This window comes from Sebastes umbrosus, chromosome 10 (genome assembly GCF_015220745.1).
Source record: "Sebastes umbrosus isolate fSebUmb1 chromosome 10, fSebUmb1.pri, whole genome shotgun sequence".
Classification (NCBI taxonomy): Eukaryota; Metazoa; Chordata; class Actinopteri; order Perciformes; family Sebastidae; genus Sebastes; species Sebastes umbrosus.
Window position 1 is genome coordinate 8,127,697 of NC_051278.1, and position 21,095 is coordinate 8,148,791.

The 21,095-nt window shown below is 27.0% G+C and overlaps 1 protein-coding gene and 1 long non-coding RNA gene across 2 annotated transcripts in view; one reads left to right on the plus strand and one right to left on the minus strand.

Moving 5' to 3' along the window:
* Positions 1 to 4,829, plus strand: part of rin2 (Ras and Rab interactor 2) — a 48,363-nt gene extending 43,534 nt beyond the window's left edge. The window contains exons 11-12 of the mRNA XM_037782023.1: positions 647 to 813; positions 2,688 to 4,829. Of these exons, the coding sequence (XP_037637951.1) occupies positions 647 to 813; positions 2,688 to 3,167 (647 nt within the window). The 3' untranslated portion in view covers positions 3,168 to 4,829. The remainder of the gene's footprint in view (positions 1 to 646; positions 814 to 2,687) is intronic.
* LOC119495518 lies at positions 795 to 20,767 on the minus strand. The gene is made up of 4 exons (XR_005208504.1): positions 20,605 to 20,767; positions 20,256 to 20,398; positions 2,129 to 2,194; positions 795 to 1,372 (listed from the first exon to the last, which is right to left on the minus strand). It is a non-coding gene; the product is annotated as an uncharacterized LOC119495518 (long non-coding RNA).
* Between the last annotated feature and the right edge of the window lie 328 nt (positions 20,768 to 21,095).

The window sequence follows — 21,095 nt, forward strand, 5'->3', positions numbered from 1 at the left end:
TAGCAGGCTCAGTTTTAAAGCTAGCGTGAAGGTACAGACGTCATATGAAACTACAAAACCTAAGGAATCCATTGGTACCAACCATGTCATATTAGCTTGTCGTGAAAAAGATTAAATAACGCTCCAAACTTGCGGTAAATTTTGGCAAGGAAAAACTGTCCCTGCCATTTTCAAAGGGGTATCTTAACTTCTGACCTCAAGTTAACGGGTTCTATGGGTACCTACGAGTCTCCCCTTTACAGACATGCCCACTTTATGATAATCACTCAATTAATTAAGCTGCAAATATACTTTTGCTACGAGGGAAATGTTACTTTTCTGAGTCTCGATCAACCTACAAGAGCCTTCATTTATGAACCTGGCTCAGCCGCACACAATCTGTACTTTAACATCACTGAGGAGAGGCTACTTTATTATTTAAAGAAACCCTTTGACAAGGTATAAGGAGTACAGAGAAACTTTTACTTTAACTGCAGATAGGTTATTTTATTTCAGTTATGCAAAAGCCTACAGCAGTAAAACAGTAATATCAATCAGATGTTCTAATTGAAATCGACACAGAATTATTTAATTCATTATTCAACAATATTAATTTGTACTATGTATTATATACATCTTGTTAACCCTCTGCCTTTTGTGTGTCCAGGTGGCTACTACCTGACCAGCGCATATGGAGCTATGTCCCTGATTAGAAACTTCCAGGAGGAGCAGGCAGCCAGAGCTCTGCTGAGCTCTGAAACCAGGGACACACTCCACCAGTGGCACCGCCGACGCACCACCCAGCGCTCTGCACCGTCCATCGATGACTTCCAGGTAGGAGCACTGTCATACTGCAGACATGTTGGTAGTGGTTGCCTTTAAGCTCCAGAGTTGATTTTAAGGCTCACATTTAAGGCAGGGATTGCTTTTTCCACTGCATCAAAAAACAGATTTTCCACCTTGTGAATGCCCGCAAACTAATTCCCGGCAGTTTACAGCCTGTGAACTCAGCGTTCGCCTGTGCCATAAATTGACGAGCACTTACTAATAATAACTTAACAATAACTTTAAGTTATGTATACAATTAGTACGCCTATAAGACTATATATTCATGTGATATATGTTGTATCATGTTATTGTTATCATATGTGCTACACTATAATCAGTGACATGAATATTAATTTATTTGGGAAAGGAAAAAAAACATAAGGAACATGTTGATTAAAAGCAGTAGCAGCAGAAATAGCAAATGAACAAACACAACTGTGTGAAGTGTATTTGGTTGCATGCTGTCCAAATGTGGTCCAATGTGCAGACGTCTGATTTGTAGCCGTGTAGCCTGCTTCGGGTTAGCTTCCAGTCTTTCCTTAAGTGAAGAAATTGTTTCCAGCAGCTGTAGGGAGGTGAGAGAGGAGGGAGCGAAGTGAGAGGAGGGAGGAAGTGAGGTAAGAGGAGGGAGTGAGAGGAGGGAGTGAGGTGAGAGAGGAGGGAGTGAGGAGAGAGGAGGGAGGAAGTGAGGTAAGAGGAGGGAGTGAGGTGAGAGGAAGGAGCGAGATGAGAGAGGAGGGAGCAAGGTGAGAGAGGAGGGAGCGAGGAGGGAGAGAGGATGGAGCGAGGTGAGAGAGGAGGGAGCGAGGTGAGAGAGGAGGGAACGAGGTGAGGTAAGAGGAGGGAGTGAGGTGAGGTAAGAGGAGGGAGTGAGAGGAGGGAGTGAGGTGAGAGAGGAGGGAGGAGGGAGCGAGATGAGAGAGGAGGGAGCGAGAGGAGAGAGGAGGGAGCGAGGTGAGAGAGGAGGGAGCGAGGTGAGAGAGGAGGGAGCGAGGTGAGGTAAGAGGAGGGAGCGAGGTGAGGTAAGAGGAGGGAGCGAGAGGAGGGAGTGAGGTGAGAGAGGAGGGAGGAGGGAGCGAGATGAGAGAGGAGGGAGGAGGGAGCGAGATGAGAGAGGAGGGAGCGAGAGGAGAGAGGAGGGAGCGAGAGGAGAGAGGAGGGAGCGAGATGAGAGAGGAGGGAGTGAGGTGAGAGAGGAGGGAGCGAGGTGAGAGAGGAGGGAGCGAGGAGAGAGGAGGGAGCGAGGAGAGAGGAGGGAGTGAGGAGAGAGGAGGGAGCAAGTTGGGAGGGGAAGGAGGGAGTGAGGTGAGGATTTACTTACACTAGAGTGCAGGTCTGAACATGGCTGAGTTTCTGCAGACGGTCTCATAGTAGATCTTACAGGCAGCTGCAAAACAATTAAATGAGTTTTGTGTTATAGATGGGTTTCTTGTATACAAACATTACTGGGTGCACATTGAGGGGGAAAAACAGCTTTGGCAACCGTTGTAATCAACGTAGATTTTGTACTTTCTTGTAGACTATACTAGACCCCTGCAGAGTCCGACCACCAGATACCATATGATGGTTGTTAGAGTTATGCTGTTGATCAGTTCATTTTTATTGATCCGTGGAGCAGGACAGCTCGCCATGACCACCTGTTGCTTTGCTAGCGCTGTGAGACGAGAATGCTTTCATCCATAAGTTGTGAAGACAATAGTCTCCTATAAAATACAACAAGATAAAAAAGAGTCACTTTTGTGGACAAATAGTAATACACAGTTTGGAGCGAGTAGACATACGGTCTAAAGGCAGGAATTGGCATTAAAAACATTTTCAGAGAATCGGTTCTCCACTCTGCTTCAGGGTTAATGTTTGTTTTTTTTCTTCCCGTCTCTCAGAACTACCTGCGGGTGGCGCTGCAGAACCTGGACAGCGGCTGTACGGCCAAGACCCTACAGGTCCGACCTTACGCCTCCGTGGAGGAGGTGTGTCGGCTGTGTGCCCAGAAGTTCAAAGTGTCGGACCCCGAGAACTACGGCTTGTTCCTGCTGATGGAGGGCAGCAGCCAGCAGCTGGCGCCAGACACCCACCCTCAGAAGATCAAAGCTGAGCTCCACAGCCGCTCGCAGACCACTCCCTTCCACTTTGTCTTCCGCCGTGTGGCCGCCAACAACAACAACACATCATCAGCTCCCCTCAATCTTACACCCAACCTCAATGACCTCACTGTGACCTCTGACGCCCAGGCCAACCTGAATGACCTCAGCATGGACCTGTCAGCCTCCTCCTCCCAGCTCTCTCTCAGCTCAGGCCTCAGTCCGACTCTGAGCCTCAGCCTGCCGCCCAGCCACCTCAATGGCAACTCTATATCTATATGACTGTAACAGGGGGGGCTGACTGAAAGTCTGAACGGGGTCTTTGTCTCCCGGCTGTGACAGTATCCCCCATTATCTCTAACAAACACGGTTCCATGAGACCTACACTGGCCAGCACGTTGAAAGGATTGGGCAAAGCGCGGTGTCGTGCCAGTCCTTACAAAGCCTGATTTCTCCTTTTGGATGTCTGTCTCAGTCAACATCCCCCTCGCTGGAAAGTTCTGTCAGACAGACACGGGTGAAAGAGGAAAAGAAGAAAGGAGGGAAGGAAACGAGAGAGATTTTTTTTTTACTTCCTTGGCTCTATTTTTGGCAACTTTGCAATGCTAAGTGTGTTACGGACGACATGAACACTAACATGTGTTAGCAGTCCTGCCTTAATGCTGGTGCTTCCTGTGCAGATTCAGGGTCAGCTGTTCTTGTTGTTACGTTTTAGGGTACATAGAGGGAAATCAGATCTCCGAGACTAATCAATCATTTTAAATATACTACAGATTATTTAGGTGATAGATGTAGCTTTGATTTACTTATAACAGTTGCTGGTAAACTGTGTTATTATGTTGTTTGAGACCGTTAATCCTACAGATTGTTTGGCGACACCCAGTGGTGGCTGTTGCACACAGCAAGAGTTTCATCTGAAACTGAACATGTATGGCCTTAGGTGGGAAGTAATATGCCTTATTGCAACAAAATAACAAGCAGAAGAAGGATATTATCAATGAAAGGTATAATATATATGGCATTTTATATGATAATCTTAAGGATTAACATTTTAAAATTTGTAAAATATTGTTCTTGCATGTAGTTTTAAGTGTAATATTAGAAACAGGCAGTTCTGCCGGTGTTTTAAAAAACATTTATGTATTTACTGATTATCCTGGTGATATGAAAAATACCTGATATATTGCGTGTTAAAGGGCATCTTTCTTCCATTCAGATTGACGATATGTGACCGAGGAACAAGTTGTGGCTTCCACATTTACAATTTTTGACAAGTCTACTTACTTAACGTACTACTGACAAAAGTTAAAGGTTTTTATCCTGGTGAATAAAAAGATGTGGTCAGTTATAAAATAAAGAATGTGTGGACTTCCAAGCTGGTCTGAGGTCACACAAACATGCTGTGTTGTAGATATTTGGAAAGACAAAAGGTATGTGAGGATATAGTGGTGGGCAGGTGAGGGAACGTTGTCTACATCAGTATTGAGTTTGGTACTGTCGATCAAAAAAAAAATACTTGACATTTTCTTGTGAATTTAAAAGGTTCCAGTAGTTGGAAAATCTAATTGCTATGCTGTTAATTTACTGAGTGTAATGAACTGTAACACTCCATTCGTTCCTGTCTTACAGTCATGAGTGGTAAGTAGAGAGGAAACACGAGTAGCATTAATGTCATGTACCGTAGCTCACCGTGTATATCTCTGGGGACCAAGTGTTCAGAGTCTGAATTGACTCACACTGCCATGTTTTTGGTAATCTAACTTTCTTTAAGCAAATATGTGTATTTATGTCTCTGTGCGGGTATCTTTCACAGACGGCTTTTTCCGTGTTCCATAATAATCTTTGGTGTCAAAATGTCATTTGCGCCCAGGAGACATCTTGTTTTGTTGTCATTGAATGATATCATAAATATTATTTTGCACTTAATAAATGTTTGAAGAGGAATTACATGTCTAACTTTGTATTTGTATTTGATCAAAGCTTAATAATCACAAGCCTTTTTGTACCACTTTACTCTGAGGTTTAGTACAAATTTCAAATTTACATGCCTAACTAGACTGAAAGCATTTTGGATTTATGATACATATGCATAGCAAAGATAAGTATTACAACTAGAATAGAAAATACATTGGAAGCATCTATTACTGTATATACAGTACATATTTATTTGTGACTTTTTTGACTTACTAAACTACGACATTTTTGACACACTTTACTATAATTTTTTTTTAACATACTTAATGACTTTTTTTCGACATATACTATGATTTTTTTTCATGACATTTTTCGACATACTATAAAATACTTTTTTTCATGACATTTTTGGACATACAATACTTTGACTTTTTTTCATGAATTTTTTTGACATACTATACTTTGACTTTTTTTCATTTAATTTTTCGACACATTATACTATGATTTTTTTTATGAATTTTTTCGACATACTAAATTATAACTTTTTTCATGAAATTTTCCGACATACTATAAAATACTTTTTTTCATGAAATTTTTCGACATACTATAAAATACTTTTTTTCATGAAAATTTTCGACATACTATAAAATACTTTTTTTCATGAAAATTTTCGACATACTATACTTTGACTTTTTTCATGAAATTTTTCGACACATTATACTATGATTTTTTTATGAATTTTTTCGACATACTAAATTATAACTTTTTTCATGAAATTTTCCGACATACTATAAAATACTTTTTTTCATGAAAATTTTCGACATACTATAAAATACTTTTTTTCATGAAATTTTTCGACATACTATAAAATACTTTTTTTCATGAAAATTTTCGACATACTATAAAATACTTTTTTTCATGAAATATTTTCGACATACTAAATTATAACTTTTTTCATGAAATTTTCCGACATACTATAAAATACTTTTTTTCATGAAATTTTTCGACATACTATAAAATACTTTTTTTCATGAAAAATTTCGACATACTATAAAATACTTTTTTTCATGAAAATTTTTGACGTACTATAAAATACTTTTTTCATGAAAATTTTCGACATACTATACTTTGACTTTTTTTCATGAAATTTTTCGACACATTATACTATGATTTTTTTATGAATTTTTTCGACATACTAAATTATAACTTTTTTCATGAAATTTTCCGACATACTATAAAATACTTTTTTTCATGAAAATTTTCGACATACTATAAAATACTTTTTTTCATGAAATTTTTCGACATACTATAAAATACTTTTTTTCATGAAAATTTTCGACATACTATAAAATACTTTTTTTCATGAAATATTTTCGACATACTAAATTATAACTTTTTTCATGAAATTTTCCGACATACTATAAAATACTTTTTTTCATGAAATTTTTCGACATACTATAAAATACTTTTTTTCATGAAAAATTTCGACATACTATAAAATACTTTTTTTCATGAAAATTTTCGACGTACTATAAAATACTTTTTTTCATGAAAATTATCGACATACTATACTTTGACTTTTTTTCATGAAATTTTTCGACACATTATACTATGATTTTTTTATGAATTTTTTCGACATACTAAATTATAACTTTTTTCATGAAATTTTCCGACATACTATAAAATACTTTTTTTCATGAAAATTTTCGACATACTATGAAATACTTTTTTTCATGAAAATTTTCGACATACTATAAAATACTTTTTTTCATGAAATTTTTCGACATACAATACTTTGACTTTTTTTCATGAAATTTTTCGACATACAATACTTTGACTTTTTTTCATGAATTTTTTTGACATACTATACTTTGACTTTTTTTCATGAAATTTTTCGACACATTATACTATGATTTTTTTATGAATTTTTTCGACATACTAAATTATAACTTTTTTCATGAAATTTTCCGACATACTATAAAATACTTTTTTTCATGAAAATTTTCGACATACTATAAAATACTTTTTTTCATGAAATTTTTCGACATACTAAATTATAACTTTTTTCATGAAATTTTCCGACATACTATAAAATACTTTTTTTCATGAAATTTTTCGACATACTATAAAATACTTTTTTTCATGAAAAATTTCGACATACTATAAAATACTTTTTTTCATGAAAATTTTCGACGTACTATAAAATACTTTTTTTCATGAAAATTATCGACATACTATACTTTGACTTTTTTTCATGAAATTTTTCGACACATTATACTATGATTTTTTTATGAATTTTTTCGACATACTAAATTATAACTTTTTTCATGAAATTTTCCGACATACTATAAAATACTTTTTTTCATGAAAATTTTCGACATACTATAAAATATTTTTTTTCATGAAATTTTTAGACATACAATGCTTTGACTTTTTTTCATGAAATTTTTAGACATACTATAAAATACTTTTTTTCATGACATTTTTCGACATACTATAAAATACTTTTTTTCATGACATTTTTGGACATACAATACTTTGACTTTTTTTCATGAATTTTTTTGACATACTATACTTTGACTTTTTTTCATTTAATTTTTCGACACATTATACTATGATTTTTTTTATGAATTTTTTCGACATACTAAATTATAACTTTTTTCATGAAATTTTCCGACATACTATAAAATACTTTTTTTCATGAAATTTTTCGACATACTATAAAATACTTTTTTTCATGAAAATTTTCGACGTACTATAAAATACTTTTTTTCATGAAAATTATCGACATACTATACTTTGACTTTTTTTCATGAAATTTTTCGACACATTATACTATGATTTTTTTATGAATTTTTTCGACATACTAAATTATAACTTTTTTCATGAAATTTTCCGACATACTATAAAATACTTTTTTTCATGAAAATTTTCGACATACTATAAAATATTTTTTTTCATGAAATTTTTAGACATACAATGCTTTGACTTTTTTTCATGAAATTTTTAGACATACTATAAAATACTTTTTTTCATGACATTTTTCGACATACTATAAAATACTTTTTTTCATGACATTTTTGGACATACAATACTTTGACTTTTTTTCATGAATTTTTTTGACATACTATACTTTGACTTTTTTTCATTTAATTTTTCGACACATTATACTATGATTTTTTTTATGAATTTTTTCGACATACTAAATTATAACTTTTTTCATGAAATTTTCCGACATACTATAAAATACTTTTTTTCATGAAATTTTTCGACATACTATAAAATACTTTTTTTCATGAAAATTTTCGACGTACTATAAAATACTTTTTTTCATGAAAATTTTCGACATACTATACTTTGACTTTTTTTCATGAAATTTTTCGACACATTATACTATGATTTTTTTATGAATTTTTTCGACATACTAAATTATAACTTTTTTCATGAAATTTTCCGACATACTATAAAATACTTTTTTTCATGAAAATTTTCGACATACTATAAAATACTTTTTTTCATGAAATTTTTCGACATACTATAAAATACTTTTTTTCATGAAAATTTTCGACATACTATAAAATACTTTTTTTCATGAAATATTTTCGACATACTAAATTATAACTTTTTTCATGAAATTTTCCGACATACTATAAAATACTTTTTTTCATGAAATTTTTCGACATACTATAAAATACTTTTTTTCATGAAAAATTTCGACATACTATAAAATACTTTTTTTCATGAAAATTTTCGACGTACTATAAAATACTTTTTTTCATGAAAATTTTCGACATATTATACTTTGACTTTTTTTCATGAAATTTTTCGACACATTATACTATGATTTTTTTATGAATTTTTTCGACATACTAAATTATAACTTTTTTCATGAAATTTTCCGACATACTATAAAATACTTTTTTTCATGAAAATTTTCGACATACTATAAAATACTTTTTTTCATGAAATTTTTCGACATACTATAAAATACTTTTTTTCATGAAAATTTTCGACATACTATAAAATACTTTTTTTCATGAAATATTTTCGACATACTAAATTATAACTTTTTTCATGAAATTTTCCGACATACTATAAAATACTTTTTTTCATGAAATTTTTCGACATACTATAAAATACTTTTTTTCATGAAAAATTTCGACATACTATAAAATACTTTTTTTCATGAAAATTTTCGACGTACTATAAAATACTTTTTTTCATGAAAATTATCGACATACTATACTTTGACTTTTTTTCATGAAATTTTTCGACACATTATACTATGATTTTTTTATGAATTTTTTCGACATACTAAATTATAACTTTTTTCATGAAATTTTCCGACATACTATAAAATACTTTTTTTCATGAAAATTTTCGACATACTATAAAATATTTTTTTTCATGAAATTTTTAGACATACAATGCTTTGACTTTTTTTCATGAAATTTTTAGACATACTATAAAATACTTTTTTTCATGACATTTTTCGACATACTATAAAATACTTTTTTTCATGACATTTTTGGACATACAATACTTTGACTTTTTTTCATGAATTTTTTTGACATACTATACTTTGACTATTTTTCATTTAATTTTTCGACACATTATACTATGATTTTTTTTATGAATTTTTTCGACATACTAAATTATAACTTTTTTCATGAAATTTTCCGACATACTATAAAATACTTTTTTTCATGAAATTTTTCGACATACTATAAAATACTTTTTTTCATGAAAATTTTCGACATACTATAAAATACTTTTTTCATGAAATTTTTTTGACATACTATACTTTGACTTTTTTTCATGAAATTTTTCGACATACTAAATTATAACTTTTTTCATGAAATTTTCCGACATACTATAAAATACTTTTTTTCATGAAAATTTTCGACATACAATACTTTGACTTTTTTTCATGAAATTTATTCGACATACAATACTTTGACTTTTTTTCATGAATTTTTTTGACATACTATACTTTGACTTTTTTTCATTTAATTTTTCGACATACAATACTTTGACTTTTTTTCATGAATTTTTTTGACATACTATACTTTGACTTTTTTTCATTTAATTTTTCGACACATTATACTATGATTTTTTTTATGAATTTTTTCGACATACTAAATTATAACTTTTTTCATGAAATTTTCCGACATACTATAAAATACTTTTTTTCATGAAATTTTTCGACATACTATAAAATACTTTTTTCATGAAAATTTTCGACATACTATAAAATACTTTTTTTCATGAAAATTTTCGACATACAATACTTTAACTTTTTTTCATGAAATTTTTCGACACATTATACTATGATTTTTTTATGAATTTTTTCTACATACTAAATTATAACTTTTTTCATGAAATTTTCCGACATACTATAAAATACTTTTTTTCATGAAATTTTTCGACATACTATAAAATACTTTTTTTCATGAAAAATTTCGACATACTATAAAATACTTTTTTTCATGAAAAATTTCGACATACTATAAAATACTTTTTTTCATGAAAATTTTCGACATACTATAAAATACTTTTTTTCATGAAAATTTTTGACATACTATACTTTGACTTTTTTTCATGAATTTTTTTGACATACTATACTTTGACTTTTTTTCATTTAATTTTTCGACACATTATACTATGATTTTTTTATGAATTTTTTTGACATACTAAATTATAACTTTTTTCATGAAATTTTCCAACATACTATAAAATACTTTTTTTCATGAAAATTTTCGACATACTATACTTTGACTTTTTTTCATGAATTTTTTTGACATACTATACTTTGACTTTTTTTCATTTAATTTTTCGACACATTATACTATGATTTTTTTTATGAATTTTTTCGACATACTAAATTATAACTTTTTTCATGAAATTTTCCAACATACTATAAAATACTTTTTTTCATGAAAATTTTCGACATACTATAAAATACTTTTTTTCATGAAATCTTTCGACATATTAAATTATGACTTTTTTCATGAAGATTTTCGACATACAATACTTTGACTTTTTTTCATGAAATTTTTCGACACATTATACTATGATTTTTTTATGAATTTTTTCGACATACTAAATTATAACTTTTTTCATGAAATTTTCCGACATACTATAAAATACTTTTTTTCATGAAAATTTTCGACATACTATAAAATACTTTTTTTCATGAAATTTTTCGACATACTATAAAATACTTTTTTTCATGAAAATTTTCGACATACTATACTTTGACTTTTTTTCATGAAATTTTTCGACACATTATACTATGATTTTTTTTATGAATCTTTTCGACATACTAGATTATAACTTTTTTCATGAAATTTTCCGACATACTATACTTTGACTTTTTTTCATGAAATTTTTCGACATACAATACTTTGACTTTTTTTCATTTAATTTTTCGACACATTATACTTTGATTTTTTTTATGAATTTTTTCGACATACTAAATTATAACTTTTTTCATGAAATTTTCCGACATACTATAAAATACTTTTTTTCATGAAAATTTTCGACATACTATAAAATACTTTTTTTCATGAAATCTTTCGACATACAATGCTTTGACTTTTTTTCATGAAATTTTTAGACATACTATAAAATACTTTTTTTCATGACATTTTTCGACATACTATAAAATAGTTTTTTTCATGACATTTTTGGACATACAATATTTTGACTTTTTTTCATGAATTTTTTTGACATACTATACTTTGACTTTTTTTCATGAAATTTTTCGACACATTATACTATGATTTTTTTATGAATTTTTTCGACATACTAAATTATAACTTTTTTCATGAAATTTTCCGACATACTATTAAATACTTTTTTTCATGAAATCTTTCGACATACAATGCTTTGACTTTTTTTCATGAAATTTTTCGACATACTACAAAATACTTTTTTCCATGAAAATTTTCGACATACTATAAAATACTTTTTTTCATGAAAATTTTCGACATACTATAAAATACTTTTTTTCATGAAATCTTTCGACATATTAAATTATGACTTTTTTCATGAAGATTTTCGACATACAATACTTTGACTTTTTTTCATGAAATTTTTCGACACATTATACTATGATTTTTTTATGAATTTTTTCGACATACTAAATTATAACTTTTTTCATGAAATTTTCCGACATACTATAAAATACTTTTTTTCATGAAAATTTTCGACATACTATAAAATACTTTTTTTCATGAAATTTTTCGACATACTATAAAATACTTTTTTTCATGAAAATTTTCGACATACTATAAAATACTTTTTTTCATGAAATATTTTCGACATACTAAATTATAACTTTTTTCATGAAATTTTCCGACATACTATAAAATACTTTTTTTCATGAAATTTTTCGACATACTATAAAATACTTTTTTTCATGAAAAATTTCGACATACTATAAAATACTTTTTTTCATGAAAATTTTCGACGTACTATAAAATACTTTTTTTCATGAAAATTTTCGACATACTATACTTTGACTTTTTTTCATGAAATTTTTCGACACATTATACTATGATTTTTTTATGAATTTTTTCGACATACTAAATTATAACTTTTTTCATGAAATTTTCCGACATACTATAAAATACTTTTTTTCATGAAAATTTTCGACATACTATAAAATACTTTTTTTCATGAAATTTTTCGACATACTATAAAATACTTTTTTTCATGAAAATTTTCGACATACTATAAAATACTTTTTTTCATGAAATATTTTCGACATACTAAATTATAACTTTTTTCATGAAATTTTCCGACATACTATAAAATACTTTTTTTCATGAAATTTTTCGACATACTATAAAATACTTTTTTTCATGAAAAATTTCGACATACTATAAAATACTTTTTTTCATGAAAATTTTCGACGTACTATAAAATACTTTTTTTCATGAAAATTTTCGACATACTATACTTTGACTTTTTTTCATGAAATTTTTCGACACATTATACTATGATTTTTTTATGAATTTTTTCGACATACTAAATTATAACTTTTTTCATGAAATTTTCCGACATACTATAAAATACTTTTTTTCATGAAAATTTTCGACATACTATAAAATACTTTTTTTCATGAAATTTTTCGACATACTATAAAATACTTTTTTTCATGAAAATTTTCGACATACTATAAAATACTTTTTTTCATGAAATATTTTCGACATACTAAATTATAACTTTTTTCATGAAATTTTCCGACATACTATAAAATACTTTTTTTCATGAAATTTTTCGACATACTATAAAATACTTTTTTTCATGAAAAATTTCGACATACTATAAAATACTTTTTTTCATGAAAATTTTCGACGTACTATAAAATACTTTTTTTCATGAAAATTATCGACATACTATACTTTGACTTTTTTTCATGAAATTTTTCGACACATTATACTATGATTTTTTTATGAATTTTTTCGACATACTAAATTATAACTTTTTTCATGAAATTTTCCGACATACTATAAAATACTTTTTTTCATGAAAATTTTCGACATACTATAAAATATTTTTTTTCATGAAATTTTTAGACATACAATGCTTTGACTTTTTTTCATGAAATTTTTAGACATACTATAAAATACTTTTTTTCATGACATTTTTCGACATACTATAAAATACTTTTTTTCATGACATTTTTGGACATACAATACTTTGACTTTTTTTCATGAATTTTTTTGACATACTATACTTTGACTATTTTTCATTTAATTTTTCGACACATTATACTATGATTTTTTTATGAATTTTTTCGACATACTAAATTATAACTTTTTTCATGAAATTTTCCGACATACTATAAAATACTTTTTTTCATGAAATTTTTCGACATACTATAAAATACTTTTTTTCATGAAAATTTTCGACATACTATAAAATACTTTTTTCATGAAATTTTTTTGACATACTATACTTTGACTTTTTTTCATGAAATTTTTCGACATACTAAATTATAACTTTTTTCATGAAATTTTCCGACATACTATAAAATACTTTTTTTCATGAAAATTTTCGACATACAATACTTTGACTTTTTTTCATGAAATTTATTCGACATACAATACTTTGACTTTTTTTCATGAATTTTTTTGACATACTATACTTTGACTTTTTTTCATTTAATTTTTCGACATACAATACTTTGACTTTTTTTCATGAATTTTTTTGACATACTATACTTTGACTTTTTTTCATTTAATTTTTCGACACATTATACTATGATTTTTTTTATGAATTTTTTCGACATACTAAATTATAACTTTTTTCATGAAATTTTCCGACATACTATAAAATACTTTTTTTCATGAAATTTTTCGACATACTATAAAATACTTTTTTCATGAAAATTTTCGACATACTATAAAATACTTTTTTTCATGAAAATTTTCGACATACAATACTTTAACTTTTTTTCATGAAATTTTTCGACACATTATACTATGATTTTTTTATGAATTTTTTCTACATACTAAATTATAACTTTTTTCATGAAATTTTCCGACATACTATAAAATACTTTTTTTCATGAAATTTTTCGACATACTATAAAATACTTTTTTTCATGAAAAATTTCGACATACTATAAAATACTTTTTTTCATGAAAAATTTCGACATACTATAAAATACTTTTTTTCATGAAAATTTTCGACATACTATAAAATACTTTTTTTCATGAAAATTTTTGACATACTATACTTTGACTTTTTTTCATGAATTTTTTTGACATACTATACTTTGACTTTTTTTCATTTAATTTTTCGACACATTATACTATGATTTTTTTATGAATTTTTTTGACATACTAAATTATAACTTTTTTCATGAAATTTTCCAACATACTATAAAATACTTTTTTTCATGAAAATTTTCGACATACTATACTTTGACTTTTTTTCATGAATTTTTTTGACATACTATACTTTGACTTTTTTTCATTTAATTTTTCGACACATTATACTATGATTTTTTTTATGAATTTTTTCGACATACTAAATTATAACTTTTTTCATGAAATTTTCCAACATACTATAAAATACTTTTTTTCATGAAAATTTTCGACATACTATAAAATACTTTTTTTCATGAAATCTTTCGACATATTAAATTATGACTTTTTTCATGAAGATTTTCGACATACAATACTTTGACTTTTTTTCATGAAATTTTTCGACACATTATACTATGATTTTTTTATGAATTTTTTCGACATACTAAATTATAACTTTTTTCATGAAATTTTCCGACATACTATAAAATACTTTTTTTCATGAAAATTTTCGACATACTATAAAATACTTTTTTTCATGAAATTTTTCGACATACTATAAAATACTTTTTTTCATGAAAATTTTCGACATACTATACTTTGACTTTTTTTCATGAAATTTTTCGACACATTATACTATGATTTTTTTTATGAATCTTTTCGACATACTAGATTATAACTTTTTTCATGAAATTTTCCGACATACTATACTTTGACTTTTTTTCATGAAATTTTTCGACATACAATACTTTGACTTTTTTTCATTTAATTTTTCGACACATTATACTTTGATTTTTTTTTATGAATTTTTTCGACATACTAAATTATAACTTTTTTCATGAAATTTTCCGACATACTATAAAATACTTTTTTTCATGAAAATTTTCGACATACTATAAAATACTTTTTTTCATGAAATCTTTCGACATACAATGCTTTGACTTTTTTTCATGAAATTTTTAGACATACTATAAAATACTTTTTTTCATGACATTTTTCGACATACTATAAAATAGTTTTTTTCATGACATTTTTGGACATACAATATTTTGACTTTTTTTCATGAATTTTTTTGACATACTATACTTTGACTTTTTTTCATGAAATTTTTCGACACATTATACTATGATTTTTTTATGAATTTTTTCGACATACTAAATTATAACTTTTTTCATGAAATTTTCCGACATACTATTAAATACTTTTTTTCATGAAATCTTTCGACATACAATGCTTTGACTTTTTTTCATGAAATTTTTCGACATACTACAAAATACTTTTTTCCATGAAAATTTTCGACATACTATAAAATACTTTTTTTCATGAAAATTTTCGACATACTATAAAATACTTTTTTTCATGAAATCTTTCGACATATTAAATTATGACTTTTTTCATGAAGATTTTCGACATACAATACTTTGACTTTTTTTCATGAAATTTTTCGACACATTATACTATGATTTTTTTATGAATTTTTTCGACATACTAAATTATAACTTTTTTCATGAAATTTTCCGACATACTATAAAATACTTTTTTTCATGAAAATTTTCGACATACTATAAAATACTTTTTTTCATGAAATTTTTCGACATACTATAAAATACTTTTTTTCATGAAAATTTTCGACATACTATAAAATACTTTTTTTCATGAAATATTTTCGACATACTAAATTATAACTTTTTTCATGAAATTTTCCGACATACTATAAAATACTTTTTTTCATGAAATTTTTCGACATACTATAAAATACTTTTTTTCATGAAAAATTTCGACATACTATAAAATACTTTTTTTCATGAAAATTTTCGACGTACTATAAAATACTTTTTTTCATGAAAATTTTCGACATACTATACTTTGACTTTTTTTCATGAAATTTTTCGACACATTATACTATGATTTTTTTATGAATTTTTTTGACATACTAAATTATAACTTTTTTCATGAAATTTTCCGACATACTATAAAATACTTTTTTTCATGAAAATTTTCGACATACTATAAAATACTTTTTTTCATGAAATTTTTCGACATACTATAAAATACTTTTTTTCATGAAAATTTTCGACATACTATAAAATACTTTTTTTCATGAAATATTTTCGACATACTAAATTATAACTTTTTTCATGAAATTTTCCGACATACTATAAAATACTTTTTTTCATGAAATTTTTCGACATACTATAAAATACTTTTTTTCATGAAAAATTTCGACATACTATAAAATACTTTTTTTCATGAAAATTTTCGACGTACTATAAAATACTTTTTTTCATGAAAATTTTCGACATACTATACTTTGACTTTTTTTCATGAAATTTTTCGACACATTATACTATGACTTTTTTATGAATTTTTTCGACATACTAAATTATAACTTTTTTCATGAAATTTTCCGACATACTATAAAATACTTTTTTTCATGAAAATTTTCGACATACTATAAAATATTTTTTTTCATGAAATTTTTAGACATACAATGCTTTGACTTTTTTTCATGAAATTTTTAGACATACTATAAAATACTTTTTTTCATGACATTTTTCGACATACTATAAAATACTTTTTTTCATGACATTTTTGGACATACAATACTTTGACTTTTTTTCATGAATTTTTTTGACATACTATACTTTGACTATTTTTCATTTAATTTTTCGACACATTATACTATGATTTTTTTTATGAATTTTTTCGACATACTAAATTATAACTTTTTTCATGAAATTTTCCGACATACTATAAAATACTTTTTTTCATGAAATTTTTCGACATACTATAAAATACTTTTTTTCATGAAAATTTTCGACATACTATAAAATACTTTTTTTCATGAAATTTTTTTGACATACTATACTTTGACTTTTTTTCATGAAATTTTTCGACATACTAAATTATAACTTTTTTCATGAAATTTTCCGATATACTATAAAATACTTTTTTTCATGAAAATTTTCGACATACTATAAAATACTTTTTTTCATGAAAATTTTCGACATACAATACTTTGACTTTTTTTCATGAAATTTTTCGACATACAATACTTTGACTTTTTTTCATGAATTTTTTTGACATACTATACTTTGACTTTTTTTCATTTAATTTTTCGACACATTATACTATGATTTTTTTTATGAATTTTTTCGACATACTAAATTATGACTTTTTTCATGAAATTTTCCGACATACTATAAAATACTTTTTTTCATGAAATTTTTCGACATACTATAAAATACTTTTTTCATGAAAATTTTCGACATACTATAAAATACTTTTTTTCATGAAAATTTTCGACATACAATACTTTGACTTTTTTTCATGAAATTTTTCGACACATTATACTATGATTTTTTTATGAATTTTTTCGACATACTAAATTATAACTTTTTTTCATGAAATTTTCCGACATACTATAAAATACTTTTTTTCATGAAAATTTTCGACATACTATAAAATACTTTTTTTCATGAAATTTTTTGACATACTATACTTTGACTTTTTTTCATGAAATTTTTCGACATACTAAATTATAACTTTTTTCATGAAATTTTCCGATATACTATAAAATACTTTTTTTCATGAAAATTTTCGACATACTATGAAATACTTTTTTTCATGAAAATTTTCGACATACTATAAAATACTTTTTTTCATGAAATTTTTCGACATACAATACTTTGACTTTTTTTCATGAAATTTTTCGACATACAATACTTTGACTTTTTTTCATGAATTTTTTTGACATACTATACTTTGACTTTTTTTCATGAAATTTTTCGACACATTATACTATGATTTTTTTATGAATTTTTTCGACATACTAAATTATAACTTTTTTCATGAAATTTTCCGACATACTATAAAATACTTTTTTTCATGAAAATTTTCGACATACTATAAAATACTTTTTTTTCATGAAATTTTTCGACATACTATAAAATACTTTTTTTTCATGAAAATTTTCGACATACTATAAAATACTTTTTTTCATGAAATTTTTTGACATACTATACTTTGACTTTTTTTCATGAAATTTTTCGACATACAATACTTTGACTTTTTTTCATTTAATTTTTCGACACATTATACTATGATTTTTTTTATGAATTTTTTCGACATACTAAATTATAACTTTTTTCATGAAATTTTTCGACAAACTATAAAATACTTTTTTTCATGAAAATTTTCGACATACTATAAAATACTTTTTTTCATGAAATATTTTCGACATACTAAATTATAACTTTTTTCATGAAATTTTCCGACATACTATAAAATACGTTTTTTCATGAAATTTTCCGACATACTATAAAATACTTTTTTTCATGAAAATTTTCGACATACTATAAAATACTTTTTTTCATGAAATTTTTCGACATACAATGCTTTGACTTTTTTTCATGAAATTTTTCGACATATTAAATTGACTTTTTCCATGAAGATTTTCGACATACAATACTTTGACTTTTTTTCATGAAATTTTTCGACATACTATAATTTTACTTTTTTTCATGAAATCTTTCAACACACTATACTTAGGCTTTTTTTCATGAAATTTTTCGACATACTATACTTTGACTTTTTTTCATAAAATTTTTCGACATAGTATAATTTTACTTTTTTTCATGAAATCATTCGACACACTATACTTAGGCTTTTTTTCATGAATTTTTTCGACATACTAAATTATAACTTTTTTCATGAAATTTTCCGACATACTATACTTTGACTTTTTTATGAAAAGTTTCAACATATCATACTATGACTTTTTTCATGAAAATTTTCGACATACTATAAAATACTTTTTTTCATGAAAATTTTCGAAATACTATACTTTGACTTTTTTTCATGAAATTTTTCGACATACAGTACTTTGACTTTTTTTCATTTAATTTTCCGACACATTATACTATGATTTTTTTATGAAGATTTTCGACATACAATACTTTGACTTTTTTCATGACATTTTTTGACATCTATACTTTGACTTTTTTTCATGAAATGTTTGGACATACTATAGTTTGACTTTTTTTCTGAAAATTTTCAGTATATTATACTATGACTTTTTTTTCATGAAATTTTTCGACATACTAAATTATGACTTTTTTTCAGGAAAATATTTTCGACATACTAAATTACTTTTTTTCATTAAATCTTTCAACACATTATACTATGATGTTTTTATGATTTTTTTCGACATACTAAATTATTGTTTTTTTCATGAAATTTTCCAACATACTATACTATGACTTTATTTTATGAAAAGTTTCAACATATCATACTATGACTTTTTTCATGAAGATTTTCGGCATACTATATTTTGACTTTTTTTCATGAAATCTTTCGAGATACTATACTATACATTTTTTTCATGAAATCTTTGGACATACAATACTTTGACTTTTTTCATTTAATTTTTCGAGATACTATACTATGATTTTTTTCATGAAATTTTTGGACATACAATACTTTGACTTGTTTTCATTTAATTTCTTGACAAACTATAATTTTACTTTTTTTCATAAAATTTTGAATTTAAATTTATGAAATAAAAACCATATGAAAGAATGATGCTTTCACCCATACAATGAGCCCTTCACAAGATTGAAAAAGCACAGTACACCTGAAGGATCCAGAGAGCACCTGTATGTGATTACCACAAAGACCCAGCAGCGCTTCTACTCAGTTGTCTTCGATGCATCTTAATGGATTTGGTGCCCAGATGCTCCACTTCCGCCTAAATGCACATCCCCGCCTATTGGTGACCTACAAAATAGGGAAGAACAGACTTCAAGGCACAACCAAGCAGACCAGAGGACCATCACATAGTTATTATTATTAAAAACATTATAATAATGGTCCAATAATATGATAAAGGATATATATAATAAATAAACAATCTGAAATGGGCCATTCTGCATCGTGAGTACTTTTACTTTTGATACTTTAAAGGAACAATATGAAGTACTTACAGCTAGTATTTTAAAGTGGGTATTCCAGTCCAAACTCAAAACATTGGAGCCGTGGCCCATCCGCTCCTCCTGTGTGACTGATAGCATTTAGCATGTATTAGCATCCGGCGTTAGCCTCTGTCCAGCAGCAGTAGTCAGAATCACCGTCTCAAATACTCGCTGCCTTGGTGCCGAGGCTTTTCAGGTCAAGTAGAATCGAACATTAACGTTATCTGCGTTGATCCAGTTTGTTCGCTTGTTTCCATGGCTGCAGAAGGCCGTGTTTGTCTGCCAATTTGTTCCATATGTGGCAACGGGGTGTTGAAATGGGCAGTGGAAGGGATCACACAGATCCAAAACAAAACAGACGTTCCGGACCGAAATGGAAATTTCAAAGATGAACATACTGGCTGTAGCATTGTTGTTGGAGAAGTCAGTATTTCAATTCAGCATGTTTCCTTAATCTCTGATGACATATCATGGTAATTTTATGATTTATTACGGTTAAATAT